The sequence below is a fragment of the Ambystoma mexicanum genome, chromosome 6q (genome assembly GCF_040938575.1).
Source record: "Ambystoma mexicanum isolate Mex_15411 chromosome 6q, UKY_AmexF1_1, whole genome shotgun sequence".
NCBI lineage: Eukaryota > Metazoa > Chordata > Amphibia > Caudata > Ambystomatidae > Ambystoma > Ambystoma mexicanum.
In genome coordinates, this window is record NC_090937.1 from 1,598,216,068 (window position 1) to 1,598,236,074 (window position 20,007).

The 20,007-nt window shown below is 44.8% G+C and overlaps 1 protein-coding gene across 1 annotated transcript in view; it reads left to right on the forward strand.

The window, feature by feature from the left end:
- Window positions 1-18,986, forward strand: part of LOC138516879 (E3 ubiquitin-protein ligase TRIM39-like) — a 753,998-nt gene extending 735,012 nt beyond the window's left edge. The window contains exon 9 of the mRNA XM_069632328.1: window positions 17,827-18,986. Within this exon, the coding sequence (XP_069488429.1) occupies window positions 17,827-18,317 (491 nt within the window). The 3' untranslated portion in view covers window positions 18,318-18,986. The remainder of the gene's footprint in view (window positions 1-17,826) is intronic.
- The last annotated feature ends 1,021 nt before the right edge of the window (window positions 18,987-20,007 follow it).

A 20,007-nucleotide genomic window follows, 5' to 3' on the forward strand; every position in this document is an offset into this window, starting at 1 on the left:
GCCGAGGAGCCATCGTATTTCAAATTACCCTTAGTAATACAATTTCTAAAGGGATTAACTAATGTCTACCCTCCAAGACCATTCCAGGTTCCTTTATGGGACTTAAATTTAGTCTTAAATTTCCTGGTGGGTACTCCTTTCGCTAAGATTTATCACCCTTAAAACTGTCTTGTTAGTGGCATTAACATCTGCTAGAAGGGTGAGCGAATTACAAGCTCTATCTTGTAAACCCCCTCTTACAATTTTTCATAAAGACAAAGTTGTCTTACAGGTGAAGCCTAATTTCCTGCCGAAGGTGGTTACTGAATTCCACATCACTCAGAAAATTACCTTACCTTCATTCTATCCCCCTCCCCATCCGGGGAAAGAGGAAGAAAGGCTACATAGGCTGGACCCAAGGCGGGCTTTAAGCTTTTACATCAGCAGACTTGCTAGGATTAGTCAAGCAGACCAACTGTTCGTAGTTTACTCAGGGCACAAATTGAGACTACCGATAACCAAACAGACCATTTCCAGATAGATTATTTTAACCATTCTGGAATGTTACCAACTAGCAGGGAAAGAGCCTCCGCAAAATCTTAGGGCTCATTCAACCAGGGGTATCGCAGCCTCTTCGGCCCTCCCAAGAGGGGTTCCGGTTCGAGACATATGTGCGACTGCCACATGGTCGTCCGCACATACATTCACAGGATTTTACAACCTGGATTCCTCCTCTAGTCAAGAGACTAGGTATGGCAAAGCCGTATTACATTCTGTTCATTCCTAAAGGGAAACATGGCGTTTTTACTCCCACCTCCAATTACACAACACTGCTATGGGAGTCTATCAAAGATAAGGAATACGTCGGAGGACACAATCCCTTCGAAGAACAAGTTACTTCTTACCTGGTAACGTTCTTTCGATGGGATGTTCCTCCGACGTATTGCTTATCGCCCCTCCCATCCATCCCCGCAGTAATACTTCCCTTGTGGTTGCAGCTTGCGCTCCTTCAAGGTCAATAACCAATTAATGTAAAACAACTGTTAACGTCAAAACGGAACTGAGCAACAGACACTGCGCGAGTCTATTTATACGGTGGGTGACATCAGCGCCAATACGGAGGCTGTCGAGGGACATCTGCTCAAGGGACGTCGACGCGCAGCGCCCTCTACTGAAATTTTTTTCCGAGGCCAGCAAGCTGGAGATGATCTATCAAAGATAAGGAATACGTCGGAGGAACATCCCATCGAAAGAACGTTACCAGGTAAGAAGTAACTTGTTCTTCTAGGAGATTTTAATTCGCCATTGGAACTTGATAGCTGATTCTCACATAGACCTACTCCCCACTATTTTTTTCTCAATTCAATCTGTTTCCATTTATTGTCTCACCTACTCATATATTGTTTAACATTCTGGGCATACATGTAACTAAATTCTGTGTGTATAATGATTTATGGGTTCTCCCCGTAATCTAACATCAGCCTTAAGGGCTGCATTTGATAATCCATCAGGGCCACATGCCCAGAAGCTTTTTAAAGTACCCAGCATTTTCTCGAGTTCATCCAAATCAAAATGAATCGATCTCAATTGTGATGCATAAGGTGATATGAAAATCGCCCGATCATTGATCTTTGCATACAATAGCTGGAAATGTGCTACCCAGGTTGACTCCGAAATACAATTGGATTGTTTACAGTATTGTTTTTATTATTATTATTCAGCAGTGCCCAAATAGCACTCTGATCTATTTATAACACTAGATTCACCATTACTTGTCCTTCTCTGGCGTGTGTATTAGTTTTATGCATTATTAACCAATATTTGTATGTGTTTAATTTGCTTTTGCCTATTTTAAACATTGGTGATGTGATGTTCAGCAAGATAGTATCCTTAGTATTATTGCCCAAAGTATTTGCCACCAGATTGCTTATTTTATGGCTATAGGTTTTAACCCTGTTAAAACTATGCAAGAATTTTAAAACTAACTTAAAATGTCACTGCACAATGTTTTTACAATTTCCAAAGCTTTACAGTTATTGCAAGCACATGAGGAAACATTGATTGTGTAATGTGAGGCCAATCTTGAACACCTCGCGTTATTGTATTTATTTATTTGCATTTTTAAAGCGCTCACACAGGCGCTGTTATAGAATTTTGTGTTGATGTTTTAGTTGCATATTTATTACTCGCTTAAATACACTAAGGTTTTTAAGCGTGAACCCAGGGATCGAACCGTGTTGCTTTGTGTCGTCTTGCTTCCAAGGAGAGCATGTTGCCACTGAGCTATACTCCCGGGATGCTTGGCCTGGTATATTTACTTTTAAGTTAGCATTTCATTTGGCCAAATTCCAATTGCCCATACATTCTGCCCAATGTAACCCTCTAGACTTAAAGTTAACTCTTAGTGGCTTGTGCTAGGTCGTAGCTGTTGTAATGGGTTTATGATTGATAGCCCTATTATTTGTCATATGTGGGCAGCTACAATTAAAGTCTCCTGCACAGATAACATCATCTGATCCACCCGAGTCGATCCATTTATTGAGGATATTGTCAAGATCGGATCTCAGTTGGCCCTCATTTCCGACTTTTGGATTGTAATATAGTTAAATTAATAAAATATCCAGGTGCCTGTTGTCATTGTCACTAGCAAGCATTGCCGTTAAAAATGAGCTGGAACTAGAATTTGTTCAAGTAATGAAGCACCAAGGGTCACACTTATAGCTATTAGAAGGGCACCCTACTGTCTTCCCTTATTTCCTTCTGCAGCTTTCCTTATCCAGATTTTAAACCCATAAAACAAGGGGTGCTAGTAACCACAGTTCTTGCAATAGTATGATATCATAACCAGAAAGCTTGTGAGATACCTTTGCGTTCAAAAGAATATTGTAACATCTTGTATTCCAGCTCAAAAACCTCAGCTCCCCACTATTACAACATGGCTGACACATGATTGTTGATTGCAAATGCAATGGCTGCCACTTAAGACCTAGCTCTGTCCAGTTTAATCCATCGGACGTGGAATTTTTAGCTTTCTAAATTTTGCATTAGCTGTTGTTCTATTAGGATGACTCCTATTCTTGTCCATGACAAAAGAATGTGCCACCTCCGATACAACTAAATAGGAAGGAAGGTATCAAAACCGCTTTTCAACAAAGATTCATAAGTCCCTCTTATCAACATGAACATAACCTTTAGAGTAAACATTTGTCTACTTGCTTAATGTCTAATGGCATTGCGCAGCGTGAGGGGGTACAGCGTTATAGGGTAGTTGTGATGGGATAGTAAGAAAAACTTTCTCATGAAGGAAAACAGAAGAAATAAGTGTGTTCTGGCTGTGGGATTTACTTGCCACTTAAAATGTGAGTGACGCTTTGGATCCAAGTCAATTAAGTTCTTTCTCAACTAATAAACGTTCTCAATTGTGGTCTGAGTCTTCTTCACTAGATATTCAAATTTAGACTGGATTGGTCTGTTTAACCCACCTTGTATCTTGCTCTTGTTTCCAAACTCATTAAAGGTTTTTGAGAAGAATCACTCTTTCAATCTGGAAATGTGACTGTGCCAATTGTATTTTTGCAACTATTTTGCTGGAAGTTATACTTCTCTCCCAGATAGTCTTCAATCGTATCAGATGTTAACTGCATCTCTTACTATATTTTCATTAAAAAGCAGAGAATGTGTCTTTGTCTTGTTTCCTCTTTAGCTTTTGTCTCAGAGAATTCTTATGATTCTAAATCTCTAACAACATTGTTCATTGTTTCCTGAATTGGCAGTATCAGCTTCTAGCAGAGAGGAGTGATTCACCTCCCCCACACCTCACCTCTGGCAGTTCATTTTGCTGTCATTTGTACTTTTTGCCTTTTTTTTCTGAAACCTTTTGTTTTATTTGAATTTGCTAACTGATCTTTGTATTTCTGTGGTCTATCTGTGTTTAAGAACTCACTTGTCTTGGTCTATGGCATATTGTCAGACTTTTTTTTAATCTGGTGAAGGTGAAACCTTGTTTTGCTGAGTTCCTTTTGCATTTCCCTCATTAGCCATAATATCATGATTCTGTGTATATCATAAATAGATGTGTTCCTATAGTCACATCACATCAGATCCCTGAGAGTTGGGTGGTTCAGGTGCAGTCTTTATCCATCATGTTCCTTAATTTACCAATGGAAAGGCTAAGAAATCTAAATCCTTTTGCCAGAAGTTCTATGCCTCCAACAACTATGTCTACAACATAGCTAATATTACGTGCATGTTGGCTTTTGACGCCTACACCATTTGGAATGTTGTGAAGGGGGCTTCATTTGACCAACATGCCTGCTAAGATGTAGGTTTTTTAATACAGTTGGTTTCCGATAGAATAAATGCAAAAAAGCAGATGCTGCATATGGGCCTAATTGGATTGCTTCGGGAGGTCAGGTCTTAGATCCTGTGAGAAGACCTAGAGCGTTCCTGGATGGTTTTTGCCTGATGTCCAGATATGGCTGCTGGATATGACCTTTGATGGTACTGGCCTCTTTAGGATCATGGCAAAGCGTCTGATAGGGACATCGAGAATTCAAGACTGTAATGTATTTAGGTTTATCTACCCAGTCTACATTTTACATTTTACATTGTGCCCTATCTTGGCTGTATGCTCTGTCTAATCTTTTCACCCAAAGTCGAGCACTCAGTCGACAGTAGACCAAGCAGCAACTCGGATACCGTCTCATGTGCAGGGCAGAGGTTCTTCCTACATCTGATCCAGCCACTCTCAAGCTACTTTAAAAATACAATTTATTCATATGACTCTTATATAAACTAATATGCAATTGTTTCTTCTGGAGCGTGAGCGGATTACCATGGACCCTTAAATGTCCTTCCAGTTTTTCCTCTAGACAAGTTTCTGTGTTGGTGTGGGTGGATGGTTTCGAATCAATCTTAAGCACTGCCATTGCTTTGGGCAAATTTGCTGTATCTAGATCCAAACTGCACCTCGCTGACAATGGTGTAAACCAGATATTATGAAGAGGCCTGGTATGTTATCATTAGTAATTCATTACTCATTTAGGGATTCATTTAGTGATCCATCATTCATTCTGAGTAGTGACATTAGTTATCCATTAGTTATCCATATTATAAATCTGCAAGGAGCTGGCCAACCCTACTGCAGTCTCTACCCCTCCTGTTGCCTCCGAGGCTCTTTGCAATGCCCTTGCCTCTCAATTCATTTCAAAAACCCAGGACATCCTGTCCACCCTCTCCACCCACACCCCTACTCTCCCCTCTCCATCTGTGCTTGCTGACCCTCCTTTAGCCACCCCCCCACCATCCTTCTCGTCCTTTCCTCCTTTCTCCCCTGACGAGGACGCAAGACAAGTCCGATCTATGAAAGCCTCTCAAAACAGGTTCATCCCTGTTCCTCTAAAACCATCAAGGACCACATTGACACCCTCGCTCCGGCCGTTGCTGATTTTTACAACCACTCCTTTGCTTCAGGATCCTTCCCCCCCACTCTGAAGCACTCCTTTGTGCATCCTCGTCTCAAGAACCCCACAGCTGATCCTTCTTGTCCAGCTAACTATCGCTCCCTTTCTGGGCAAACTCCTGGAAAAGTTGGCCATCTCTCAGAGTAACCTTCATTCCAATTCTGTTGGCTGTCTCCATGACCACCATTCTGGCTTCAGAGCTGCCAGAAGCACAGAAACTGCTCTCCTGAACATTCGTGAAGATCTGCTCTCTAACCTTGACTCTAACATTCCCTCTGTCCTCATCCTACTTGATCTCTCTTCTGCCTTTGACACTGTCACCCATACCATCCTGCTCAACCGTCTCTGTGAAAACCTGGGTATCACTGATCAGGCTCTGTCTCGAGCCTAGCTGACCTCTTTCCTTTCAGATCAGCCCTCCCATATCCAACTTGGGTCCTTCCTTTCATCTATCTTCCTCTCTTCCTGTGGTGTTCCCCAGGGGTCTAAACTCTCGCCCTGGCTTTTCAACCAATACCTGGAAACTCTCACCCACTGCATTGCCACTTTCTGCACAAATTTCCAGTGCTACGCTGACGACACTCAACTCATTTTCAGGCTGCCCTCTGCCACCTCCTCTCCCTTTCTCATCTCTGATTGCCTAACTGCCATTCAAGATTGGTGTGCCACCAATGATCTTTGTCTGAATGCCAGCAAGACAGAGATCCTCCTCATCGGCACACCTTCACCATCCTTTCCCCTCACTCTCTGGCCGGCCTCCCTTGGCCCTCCTCCTACGCCCACCTGCGAGGCTAAGACCTCGGGGTCATCTTTGACTCCACCCTTTCCTTCTCCGCCTACATCTCTGAGGTCGCTAAAAAGTCAAATTTCCTACTGCACCTCCTCAGAGGTACTCTGCCTTTCCTCTCTGTTAGGGAGAATTCTCAGTTATGACTAATTTCCCTCACCTAGTGAGTCCCCCAGCAGCTTTGCTGGATTTCTGGAGTTATTTGTTTTCCACTTGGTAAGAGTGTGAGCTTTTCCCCCACTCTTATCCATGTTTTGCCATGTGTATTTCATCTGTTTTTGTGATTGTGGACTCTGGAGTACACCACTTCAGTAGCCCCCTTCTTTTGTGTGTTGCACAGCACCTTCAGTGCTGGGACACAGGGTTGTCTTTTAGACTTCCCACCGACTCCATTGTCTGAGGCTTCTGAGGCCATTAACTTTACCTAGTCATTTAACCACAGATCCAGTACACCCCATCTTACATGGAGTACTGGAAAGGGTTACTCTGTATCCCTTTTGTTTTATCTGTACCTCCTAGAGCCTTGTTTTGCTCTTTTAACATTTAGACTTGGCTGATGGCAGTGGTATCTACCCTAACTTTTCTACCGCGATTATACTATATAAACGTGGTATTTTTTTAGGCTATTATATTAGCATCGAACATAGACCCGCTTGACCAAATGTGCTTTCTTTTGGCTCCGGTTGGGTTTATTCGCCATTTCTTTTTGTTAAAGTCCTTCTTGTGTTTTACTTTGCGCGGCAAACCCGGTTTGCCTTCTTTGTTCACCGTCTTTTGGCGGGCTTCTACGAAGAAGCCCTACTCTGGGCGCCTGGGTATCTAGATGGGCTGAATGTGAGGGTGGGGTGTAGTCATCCCCTGCACAGGGTATCCTGGGAAACCCAAGTCATACTTTGCCATGATTGGCTGAGGTGGTTGTCCGGGCTGGACAACCCCCATGCTGCGTGATTGACACCCAGACTGTGTGAATGGGGGATTTTTGCATAAGAGGCAGGATAGAAGTCAGAGTCGCCACTGGAACTACAAGGAACCGAAGAGAAGCGGAGAAGAAGTCGGCTGCTGCAACTAAGCCCGTCCCGGTGATGCCCTACTGCAGTCCTGAGCTATCTACCCTTCGACGACCAGAGAAGATCCAGTCCGGAGTCTTCTTCCCTTGAGCCTGGTGGGGATAACCAGTTCATCTTCCACAGCCAGGGGATCCTCTTCGTGGTCGAAATCGCTGCACACTGCTGTAGTGGTCGAATAGCCATATGAAGAGCCTCTCCTGTTTTAAAGGAGCACACCTTTTATTCACCGTCGCTGCTGCTGGCTTCATCCCTGTGTGGTGCAGACCCCGCCAGATGTCCTCCTTCTTGACGAAGCTTCAGGAATCGTGGGTCTGCAGGAAACCAACAGGAACACCCGCCGTGGCACCAGCTTCTTCACTGAATAAGGTACTGTGTTCTGCTTGAGAAACTAGGATGAATCCCTTTTCCCCTCTTCCAACGCTTGCCCTTGTCTTTTCTCCTTATAACTTTTGCTTTCTCCAAAGACAATATCTAAGTACTCCTGACAATGTTGAATCTTGAACTATCTGACTGTGTGATCCTCGACAACAGGAACCCGGTTCCACTTGAAACTGGCTCCGGCCTATTTATTTTTGAATTTCTGTCAGCGAGTGTTCTCTGATTCTGTCTGCATTGACAAAAGTATTGCATATGATTTTTGCCCCCAACTCTCTCTGGTTAGCACAGGTGCTAAGTGTGTTTTGCCCCGGTAATGTTTCTTACCGCGGATACGCGTTTCTTTAATACGACCGAGCTGTCAAAAGTGATCGCATATGTGTTTCACAACACCGGTCCGCCAAAACAGAAGGTACTTACCTTGAGCTATTCTGTGCCAATAGAAATGGTTGTTTGTAGTGTATTTTTCGTGTGGTTTGAATTCATTCATAGAAGTGTTGTGTTTTACAGATGGTTTAAAAATAAATGTACTTCTATTTTTTACCTGAAACCTTGAGGCAGTGTTTGCTTGAATCACAGTAATTGTGGTCCCCTTGTGTAATCTCTGCTACTGCTCATATACTCTTGAGATAAGCCTGGCTGCTCCGCTACTGCTACCACTTTAACATAGTAGTAGAGGCTTGTACCAAAGGTGAACTTGTATTACTACTTGTGCTCTTAATTGTGTGTAGTGGTCCCTAAGGGCACTGCACAGGATTCTGTCTAACACTCTCCTTCCCCCAGAAGCTCATGGTATCCCAAGCTCTGGTTCTCTCTAGCTTGGACTATTATAACAGCCTCTTCCTAAATCTACCAGCCTCTACTCTCCGCCCTCTGCAACTAATCCAGAATAGGACTGCAAGACTTGTCCTTGGCCTCAAGCCCTGGGATCGTATCTCTCCAGCTCTGAAATCTCTCCATTGGCTCCCAGTGGATGCAAGGATTACATTCAAAACCCTCTGCATTGTCCACAAGGCTTTCTGGGGCATGGGTCCAAAATACCTTCAGATATCCCTCCGCAAATACCTTCCCGCTCGAGCTCTTCACTACGTCGGCATCCCATTAGTCGTTGCATTTTTGCCAGCTATAGTTCAGGACGATGATAACAATTGTTTCCACAGCTATTGCATTGGCATACATAGTGGATGAACATTGCCTCCCTTGCTCCACCCTTGCCCCTCTAGCCCATTTGATCTCTGCGTTCTCTCCAAACTTCCAGTGTTATGTGGACGACACGCAGCTATCCTTCAAGCTTCCCCCCTCTGCCTCTTCCTCTCATTCCGGACTGTTTGTCTGCTATATGGGCATGGTGCACTGTGTTGTAGTGTGTCTCTGAGTATGGGTGACATCACTGGTGGTAGAATGTAGTGATGTCAGTGAGTGTGGAGTGCTGGAGGTTTTATGTTCTGAATGTACTGTTCTAGGGGTTACAGTTGGAGATGTAAGCTGGCATGAAGGGATGTGCCGATGTCTTCCTGGCATATACTTACCAATAAACCTACAGATAACTTACCTGCTGGTCCGGGTATTACTTCTGGTACCAAGTTAATTCACTGGCGACGAGGATGGGATCCTGTCATGGAGGGGGCAGCAGTTAAGTCCAGGAACATCGCCCTCCAAGTGTCCACGTCCCAAAGGTGATGCCAGTCGTGTCAGCTCTTGGTTTCCTGGGCTGGGAGACGGTGTCTCAGCAGGCCGGGTGGTGATGAGCTCGACCAGTCCAGTGTAGTGGAGTGGAGCTGAACTGCAAATGGTCCCGTGTGCAGAGGAAGAGGGTACCATTGGAGATGGTGCCTTTTTGAAGTCCCTGTTGTGCTCAGGGCGCCAATTCATTCAGCCACTAGGAAGGGGGTTACACGGCACACACTTTGGTGTGCAGAGGCGGAGCGTGCCCTTGTTCGGATACTCCAGCTATTGGCTGCGCCCCAGCAGTGTGTGCCTTCTCAGCAGACCGGGCGGTGCTGAGGAGGGGTGATTCTTGCCTTGGTTCATGTCTCCGGAGCCGCATTGCTGGTTGTCTGGGGACGGGGGTTCGGAGGCAGCGGTCCAGTGAGCTGGACTGGTCCCTGTTGGCAGTGCAGGAGCAGGACAAGGAAACTTTCACTGATTTGTGCAGATCAGTGGCCGTAAAGGGGTCCGGCGGAAGAGGTGGCACACAACGCTGTGCTGGTATGGCCAGTGACTGAGGGTCCCGTGTCTGGTCTAGGCATTTCAGCGGTCACTGTAGTGAGGGCGCCGGTTCTGGGGTGGCGCGGCACCAGAGACAGTTAATGGGAAGCAACAGCAGGACGGGCAGCAGTGATGTAGCTTCCATGCTGCCTGTTTGCTTAGTGTTGACGTAGTAGAGGAGTTAGAGGGCGTTCCAGAGTGTGCGCCGAGTGGAGTGGAGGATTTCAAACATGCTGTGTATGCTGCGCAGCATGATCTATGGGACGCTGGGTCTCGTAGCACGGAAGTGTTATATTCAAATATGGGGTGTATGCCAGAAATGAGAATGATACAAGGTTTCAGCATTCAGGGTTCCGTGGAATTAATTGCAGCAGCTGTAGATGGCCCGGGATGGAATGGATACCAGCAATAGGGCCATTTGTCATCCCGGAACACAGACCTGGTGGGGGGAGGTCTGGACTTTCATTTTTCACCAGGTCTAGGGGTGACTTCGGGCAGAAGTGCTGTGAGAGGAGGACAGTATGTGTTTTTGTGGAACACTAGTGAGCAATTCGTGTAAGGCCTGTGTGTCTGGTGTCTTGTCTATATGTTGTGGCCTTCCATGTGTATGATGGTTGTAGCGAGTGTATGTGTCAATGTCATGAGCTCATGTGTTTGGTGTAAATGCTAGTGTATACTGTTGTGATTAATCTTACCTTTCTGCAGGTGGGACAGAAATTGTGTTTTACCTGTGCATTTCGCGGGTGGTCGGTCTCATGGGTTGAGTTCTAGTTAGCAATTGTATTGTGATAACGTTATTTATTTTCTTGCAGGTGGGGTCGCAACCTGGGGAATCTGGACTTGTCTTGTGGGTGGCTATGGTACTGGTGGGAGGCAATGTGTTGGCAACTTGTTTATTTCAAGTTGTGGTCGTTCAAATGACTTCCACTGTTATGACATTGTGCAGCAGGATCATACTGATGTGTTGTGATTGTGGTAATTGATCACTGTACAAGTACAACCCTTACGTCATCCATGAGATCAACTGTACTTCAAGGCCGATACTACTGTTTTACATGCTGCGTAAGGATTCACTGAAGTGTCCTCCGTCTTATATGCAGTGTAGTTAGGTGCGTGTGCGGTGTGTGCGGTTTAAAGTTTGTATTTGTCCTGCATTGTGGGCAGTAACCATAGTTTCAATATTGTTGGGAGGTGGTCCTTTCTTGTTAGTATGTGTGTGACAGCAATGGTAGCCTGGCCTAGCCAGGGGTCCCATATTTTGGAAATGGTGTGCCGTGTTGGCGGTCTGGCAGTGGACCAGGGGTCCTGGAGTGTGGTGGTATTGTACTGCGGTGTTACTGTGCTGTAGTTCTGGCAAGGACTAGGGGTCCCGCATGTGACTAGGGGTCTTGGGTTGCAGTGGTGATGCACTGTGGTGTGCATTTTGGCATGGACTAGGGGTCCTTGGTGTGCTGTGATGTACTGCGGTTGGTGCAGTTCGCAAGGGACTTGGGGTCCTGAATGATTGTGGTACTGCTGTGGGCAGTTGCCAGAGACCTGGGGTCTCACTGTGTTGTGGCTTAAAGCTTATAATTGGCGCTACTGAGGTTGACCGTGGTTCTGATGGTATTTGCGTGTGTTAGTGTGCTTGGTATGAGTGAGCATTGTTGTGGACTGAAGTTAGTGGTGATGTGCTTGTTGTTGCTCTCTGTTGAGCAGGGATTGTGCCTGAGGGTGGCAGCCCTGGTGCCCTAGGGTGCAGACTAGGTTGGAAGGTTGTTGGTGTTCAGAAGGTTTGGAGTGTTAGTGTAATGTACCTTTCGGTAAAGCTGGAGCGGGGCTGGTTCTAGGTTTCAAAGGGCAGCTTGAAACAGGTGGAGTGCGTAGTTTATTATTTTTGTTCCTCGGGTGTCTTTCCAGTTCAGGTTTTAGGGGAGGTGTTAGCCGTTTTTCTATTTCGGTGGGTTCCTCATTCGTTGTGTTTTGTGAGGATGGAGTGGAGTCAAAGGTATTTTTTTGGTGTTGTTAGCCAGCCAAGGGTAGGGAATAGTGTAGTTTGGTTCCATTGTTGGGGAAGTGTTTCCATTTTTTTGTAGGCACAGTTAGGGTGCAGATTCTTGGGGTGCCTCATTAGGTTTATGGTTGCGCAGTAGTTTGGTGTTATGGGAGGCACAGTGTTGCGTTGTTATTTTGGTTGGTTGGCATCATGAGATTTAGTGGTATGGTTTGTTTTGCGGTTGTGAGCGAGCTCCATGTGGACAGTGGGCCTCATTCTGAGTATGGTGGTAGCCATGGAGCAGTTAGCTCCATAGCTGCCTCCCATACCGGTACCGCCTCCGGGTTGGTTCAATGGGGACTTACCGGTCCATTCCGACCTTGGAGGGACCGATAAGTCCCCATTGGAAAAACCATTCCCCATTCCCATTTCAGCCCCCATAGGGCTCAATGGGAATGGGGAAGTAGCTAATAATGGTACCGCAATTTGCGGTACCGTTATTAGCTCTGAAGTCCCTTAACGGGTCCCGTCCACATCGCCTGGTCAGACCAGCCGTTAAAGGAGGGACCCGCTAAGGGACCTCGGAATAGGGCGCAAAGGGTTTACCGGCATCGGTGTCCTTACCGGTGCCAGTAATCCCTTTGCGCCCTACTCGGAATAAGGCCCAGTGTCTTCTAGGGAAAAGGGGCCTGTATCACTACGTGCCAACCCTTAGTGCACTCCTAGGGGAATTATATCCCAAGTTTGTTAGTGTTGCAGGCACGAGGGGTCTGATAGACGTCCCACTGCTTGCTTGTCAATAATTGTAGCTCTCGTTATTACAGTTTAGATTTAACCTAATAAGGTTGTGGAGGGTTTAGATGAGCGTCTAACAACAGATTCAATAATGATTTAACTCAAATAATATGACATAGGCTTAGTTCCATAACATAGCGTATGCAGATTCATAGATCCTAAAACATGTCTGTCAACCCAATTTTCTGACACAATTTTCTGACACAAAATATTTCGAAATTTGAAAAGTAGGAAAAAACCATCTATGGGTTATTTTAATTAGTAAAGATACACACTTTTTATCAAAACGTTTCAGAAAAAACAAGGTTAAAGCAAAACTAGTTCACATCACAAATTCTGTTTAACAAACTTTCATTCATAAAACTTCAATCCATATACTAGCAAAGTCCTTTCGTAAATTGTAGCAAGATGAAATCAAAAAAGTTCTTTGGTTTAAAGTCACCAATCCAAAAAATAGCCTCAGGGTTTTCTTAGTGTATTGCCAATGCATTTCGGACTTTACAACAGTCCATCTTCAGGGCCAATTATGCTATTTGTTCCAAAAATATACATGTTCTTAATCTCAATTCCTAAGGCAAAGAAATGGAGAGTATTATACTATTACTGTTTCTTTTAACTGACTTAATATTAGCAATCTCAACTTTAAGGAGTTAAACCTCAAAATCTTACATAAAATACGACTAGCACAACATATTTATGAAAATTAGACTGAACACACCTCCTTATTGGTGCCATTAGCACCTCTATTTCTGTCCTTTGAACACCCCTTGTAGGTAGGTTTGACTGCGCATCAACCGTTGTGTGAGTGGTCCGTTTCACCTCACGAAGACTCTCAGAAAAAGAACTTCTAGAGTGGAAACAGAGAGTATATGAGTATATGCTTATTAGAGGTTCTGGACAGACATTCCGCCATCCCCTATATATGTGGTTCCTATGGTGAACTCCTATATGTCACTAGGGTAAATGGAAGCCTGTGGCGCTCGCATTGCTGTTTCCATACGGATCTCTCGCTCACCTCTGCGCTTGGTGCTTGTGTGTAGCAGGAATCCTTTGCTGTCCATAGGGCTCAATGGGAATGGGGAAGTAGCTAATAACGCTACCGCAATTTGCGGTACCGTTATTAGCTCCGAAGTCCCTTAACGGGTCCCGTCCACAACGCCTGGTCAGACCAGCCGTTAAAGGAGGGACCCGCTAAGGGACCTCGGAATAGGGCGCAAAGGGTTTACCGGCATCAGTGTCCTTACCGGTACCGGTAATCCCTTTGCGCCCAACTCGGAATGAGGCCCAGTGTCTTCTAGCCATGTTAGTGGTGTCCATTTTGGCTTTGGTGTGTTGGTGCATTTACGTGCTGGCCACACATATAGGTGGTTGTATTGTTGTAAGTGGAAATTGTAGAGTTGTGAGGTCCTTCTTTTTTCAAGAAGTGTAAGGAGGGAAAAGTGTTGTAGTGTGTCTCTGAGTGTGGGTGACATCACTGGTGATAGAATGTAGTGATGTCAGTGAGCATGGAGTGCTGGAGGTGTTATGTTCTGAATGTACTGTTCTAGGGGTTACAGTTGGAGATGTAAGCTGCCATGAAGGGACGTGCCGGTGTCTTCCTGGCATATACTTATCAATAAACCTACAAATAACGTACCTGCTGGTCCAGGTGTTACTTCTGGTATCAAGTTATTTCACACTGCTAATGATCTCTGCCTTAATGCCAGTAAGACTGAGATCCTTCTCATTGGGGCCCCATATCCCACCTCTCCTACACTTTGGCCTCCCTCCATGGGCCCAATCCCTCACCCTCCCGTGAAGCAAAAAACCTTGTTGTCATCTTTGACTCCTCTCTCTCCTTCTCTCCTCACATCATGGACCATGCCAGGAAGGCCCACTTTCAGCTGCACCTTCTCATAGGCATTCTCCCTTTCCTCGCCTTCCCCCCGAAACCCAAAGTTTTCAGAACTCTGGTCCGCTCCAGGTTGGACTACTGAAACAGCCTCTTCCTCAATCTGCCTAGCTCCTCCCTTCGACCCCCTTCAACTAATCCAGAATATTGACTACAAGACTTATCCCTACATCTCACAGACTTGAGTGGATCTCGTTAAGTGTCAGAAGCTTGTCAAGCCCCTTCTTTTCTCTTCCTCCTTCCCTCTCCCACACACCTGCTTATGTCCCCCTCTGCCTCTTGACTGGCTGCCCGGTTCCTTCAGGTTCTTACAGGGCACCAGGCACTCCTCAACCAGTCTACCCCTGCACTTGATCACTCCTGACCCCCCCCCCCCCTCACCCGTCCAAAACTTCACTAACCTGGCTGGACCTGTTCACTTTGAGCCCTTCCAGCCCTGTTCTTCGCACTTGACTCTTGGATCTTCTTTCCCTGCACTCCCTGCATTACCCTGGCTCTGTCCACCTGGCATGCCCACCTGGCCTCGCCTGTCACTCACTTAACCCACCTAGCCCTTCCGCCTTTATGGTCATTTCCTCCTCCCCTCTCCTTTCACTTCTTATTACTGCACTTGCCCACTCCGAATGTCATAAGGCCTAGATGGACCGTTTTGTTTTGTCATGGTGTCTTCCCCCCACGTTGTGTTGCACCTTGAAACACATTGTTTATAGACGTATTATAAATACGCAATAAATATATAAAATAAAAAATGAGCTATACAAGATACATATCTTGGGCATCACTTCTGGTGGGGTGCTGTAAACGCTTTGACCACCTCTGGTGACAGTTTAAAGTTTCCAGATCCAAGCAGAACCTGGAGGTATTTCTAAGGTAAGTGGAGTAGTCTATGGGAGGAATAACGTATGCATCAGAAAAAACATGACGTGTTAGCCATGAACTCCTTTCATATTTTATACACAAATGTACACTTGTGCTAATGGAAATGTTCTTAGAATATGTAAACTATTATTTTGAAAAGAAAGTCTATTTTCTCTGCTCCTTTCATTTTTTGGTGAAATAATGTTTTTTGTTTCCTTCCTTTTGATGTACTTTTTTTCATTGCAATCACAATATTCTGTTTGGAAAAGCATCGGCCGGTGCCAGGTAACTGGAACGTTGATAATTTAACATTGAAATTGTATGGGTACTGTGACGAATCGACGGTACTCATCCCTTCTCCCCAAGGGGTCCTTATATTTTGAGGCTTAGGAGATGAGCTCCCCCTGCAAGACCGCTATGGGTCTGTGGAAGTGGGACCTCATGGGGAGAGACTCCCCCTTAGGGGACAAGGACTCCCGTTCCTGAGAGGAACTCCCTAAGAAAGACAGCCTAGTAGCATACATGTGAGTAATTGTTTGGCTGAAGGTAAGGTAATGTTGGAACCTACCAGCATGAAGAGGGAAATGATATATCTCTTTAAGAGGTCATTCATACTTATCTGGGATGAGTGGAGGAAGTTGGAGAAACAGATGGTATTTTATGCCGGGGAAGCTCTCTGACGTGAGCACGCCTGGAGAAGGTGGACCGGAGAATAGTCGCTGAGCCGGCGGCTTTCGAAGAGCGGCTGAATGCCTGAGTGAGATGCTGGAGACACAGCGCATCCAACAACGAGAGAACCGTTGTACTGCTGGAAAGCAGAGTCTGCAGGATGCCTAACCGAACACGCTGAGACCATCCGAGAAGGTAACGAAGTGTGAGCAGCTTTCAAGTGATAAATCCTGGGTATGGCAAAAGGGCAGCCGAGAACGGAAGCCTCACAAGCATGCAGAACGAAAGAGTCATTGGGAACACAGCCCACTCTGCATACGGCAGAAGGACAGCCGGAGACGAGGGCGCCACAAAGAGAGGGAGGAAAAACCCAGTACAAGAGAAGAGCATCTGAGCGAATGCAAGAGCCTGCATCATTCCCCAGCCTGCAGAGAGGTAACAGGGAGAACGGAAGAAGTAGGAGGTCGCCGGGGCAATGTAAGACGAGAAGAGGAACTCGTCCCAGTACTCATGGAGAGTTACTTAATATAAACCTATGTAATTGGAACTATATAAAGCTGAGAAGGAAGGGAATTGAATAATCCTGAATGGGAAGTCTAAGAAGGTTCCAAACCAAAACCTAATAAAAAAGGGAAAAAAACTATATGAGCACCAAGCTTAAAAGATAACAATGACCTAAAGTCTGGTAACAGAGGAGGACACTTTTGTCAAGTACAGAAAGTGGCGGTAAAGAGAGAATCCATAAGTGGGGAAATAAAATGGGCAGAAACCACAACTAAGCTGAGAGAACCTGGATCAATAGACTGTAGGTCTAAAACCTCTAACCCACAAGTGAGAAAATATCACAAGGAAGGGTGTCCTAAATACTTAATTAAAGAGAATATCAAATCCAAGAATGTTTAGAGGAATTACAAGAGTTAATTCAAGAAATAAAGAGAGACTATGACTAAGGTGCAGCTAGATAAATAACAACCAGAATTAAGACATTGATATAAAGAAGTTGTCAGAAAAGACTGGTATATCAGGAGAATCAAGCCAATCTCCTGGAACTGTTTAAGTTTAGTTTCTTAGTGGTAGGGTCATGGTACAACTAGATTTGGTCAGAGGACGTTTCTTTCTTTGGGACTTCCTGATAACAGACGAGCATCTTTAGTTCCTTTAGATAGATATGGAAACCCCTTTAGAAAGCTGGTCTGTTTCTTATCCTTTAAATAAAAGTAATTTGGGAATGTCTCCAAGAGTCTGAATCCTTCTTCCGACTCACCACAGTACCTATTGCAGAAAATAGCACCAGTGCAATTTTTGTCTGTGTGCACATATATATTGTTTCAATGCATTTGTGCAGTGGTACCAAAACTGCACTGCTCCGGCAAAAGCTTTCTGTAATACGGGCAATGGCTATTTCATTGAATCACTTGGTTGGTATATAATCGAAATGTCTGGTATATAACATGAGAACCAGAGCAAATTGTGTGACTGTCTGACAAATAACTGTACTTCTTTGGGAATGTGATGCTATAGCTGATAGATGGTTTCAGAACCTGGACATGTGATGCCATTGCTATACATTGGTTAGCCATTACCCACATCTATTGCCTTTGTCAATGCTTGGTTTTAAAGGAGGTGGTTGGGTTTTCATCCTCAGGGCTTGATTGAGTGGGTGCCTAGTAGTGGTGCAAATATTGTCGTTCTCTTCAAATAGAGGTTTCTCTGTCCACATTAACTTTCTATACTCTGATTTTCTTTTTGTCTCTCTCCAGTTGCGGTGGCTCTGGATCCAAAGACCGCAAATCCTTCACTTGTCCTGTCTGATGGCCTGAGACGTGTAAAACACAAAGCACGGTACCCTTCAGATAACACACGCTTTTGCTGTGTAGGAAGCAGGATGTTCACTTCAGGGAGACATTACTGGGAAGTGGAGCTGCTGCATGAGGGAAGAGGATGGGAAGTGGGTGTTGCGGAAGAGTCTTTGATTATGGAGGAAAAATTATCATGTTCACATGAGTGGGAACTCTGGGGTATGGGTGGGTATGATGGCCATTACAAAGCTCTCACTTTCCCCAAAGAAACTCTGTTGCTGAATGAGAAGCCAAAGAAGCTTGGTGTATATCTGGACTACGAAAGGGGGCGGCTGTCGCTGTACAACGCTGAGACACCCGAGCATATTTATACTTTTACCAATGTCTGCGTCACAGAAAACATCTTACCAGTCTTTCATCTCTGGCCAGGAGCAGAGATGAGCTTAGCATAAGTTGTGCATTCTATGGCCTGTATCTATAGCTTCTGGATACCATGGAGCATCCGTACACTTTCACCTATACTTCCTCCAAGTACTGGTCCTTGCAATCCCTTGTCACTGTCATGGAGCACAGCAGATGTTGCTTTTACATCTGAAACCGGCTCTCATCAGCAACATTGGTCAAAATTTAGTAGGATTCTTTGCTCACTGCCTTCCAGAAGTGTTTGGGGTTTACTCCTAACGTGACCTCGGCGAAATTCCGGTGATATTGTGCATCTTCAAGACCTCATTTTACTAAAAACAACACAATTGACCGTTTGGTCCCGAGAGTAGCCTTTTTTATATTGCTTATTCTTATTCACAATGGTGGTGCTCGTTTTTATTATATTATTCATCTCCAAGGTACTCATTTTATTGCGATTGGAAATATGAAGGCCAGGTAATTTGAATATAATCTATTTCAACATTTTTCATTCTATTACATAATAAGAAAAGTCACACCACGCCTGATTCTGTCACAGGCATAGCAGTCATTCAGAGGTATCTACTTTACAGTTTGTTTCATTTTCTTCATATGCCTGTCAGATACACCGTGAAAAGAGTTGTGTGTGTTATATTTATTTTCTGTGCAAGGAATGCAGCGCATGAAGAGATGCTACATGTTCATAGTTTTATTTTACGTTTTATAATGGAACAAGTTGATCAACCACAAACATCAAGTGACACATGATTTTGTGCAGGCATTTATATTATAAATAGAGGAAACAACTCGAAAAGGTTTTTTTTGTTTCTTTGGGAATCCAGGAACCACTAGACAGTTTGCACTGGTCGTTCTTGGATAAATTAGCAAAAAAAACCCGGTCCAATAATCTTTAGGACTGGAGTGATCACTCAACCCCTCTCTCCATATCACTTCTAGTTCATCACACGACATTAAATGTTTGAACCACTCATGCAGCATGGGAATTTTCTTCTTCATCCATTTCCGTGCCATTATCTCTTTAACCAACAAGCTGCCATATCCACTACATGCCTCATCCATTTGCTTACAGTGTCTAGCATGCCTAATTAGCACACAGATGGAAACCTGGGGTCAGAGAGGTCAATCGCAAACTCCTTGGATCACACTGCATCCTTAAAGTTGGCATTTGCAGGATGCTCCCAGGCTATGTGAAGAAAGCCTGCACTTTCCACACCACATGCACTGTGCTACCTATTCTATGACCTGTTTGGACGGTAGCGGTATGGGGTTCCTCATCTACAAGGCCCCCAACACTGCCTGGACTTGACTTCATCGCTCCTATGCTATTATTATTATTAGCAATTGTATTGGGTGCTAACCTAGCTTTGGGAAACGACAAAGCACTTTACAAGACAGACAAAGGGGGGGAAGGAGACAGTGAGGAAAGCAGATATAAAGGGAGAGGGGAGCTAACAATGTGACAATTTGGCAGCAAGTGATCTTGTTTTATAGACTCATTTGCTTCCCAAATGTTCTACTACTTAATCTCATACACCTGCCCTTATTCCTCTGATCTCGTTAACCTCTCTTTTTATGCTGAATTCTTCCCTGCCTCCTATCTGCAACTGCCCTACCCCTATTGAAGGAGCACTTTGCTGACCCAAATGTCCAGGGAAGCTATCACCCAGTTCTCCAGCATGAAGTCTGGCATGGATTCACATGCTCATGAATATTCCCCGT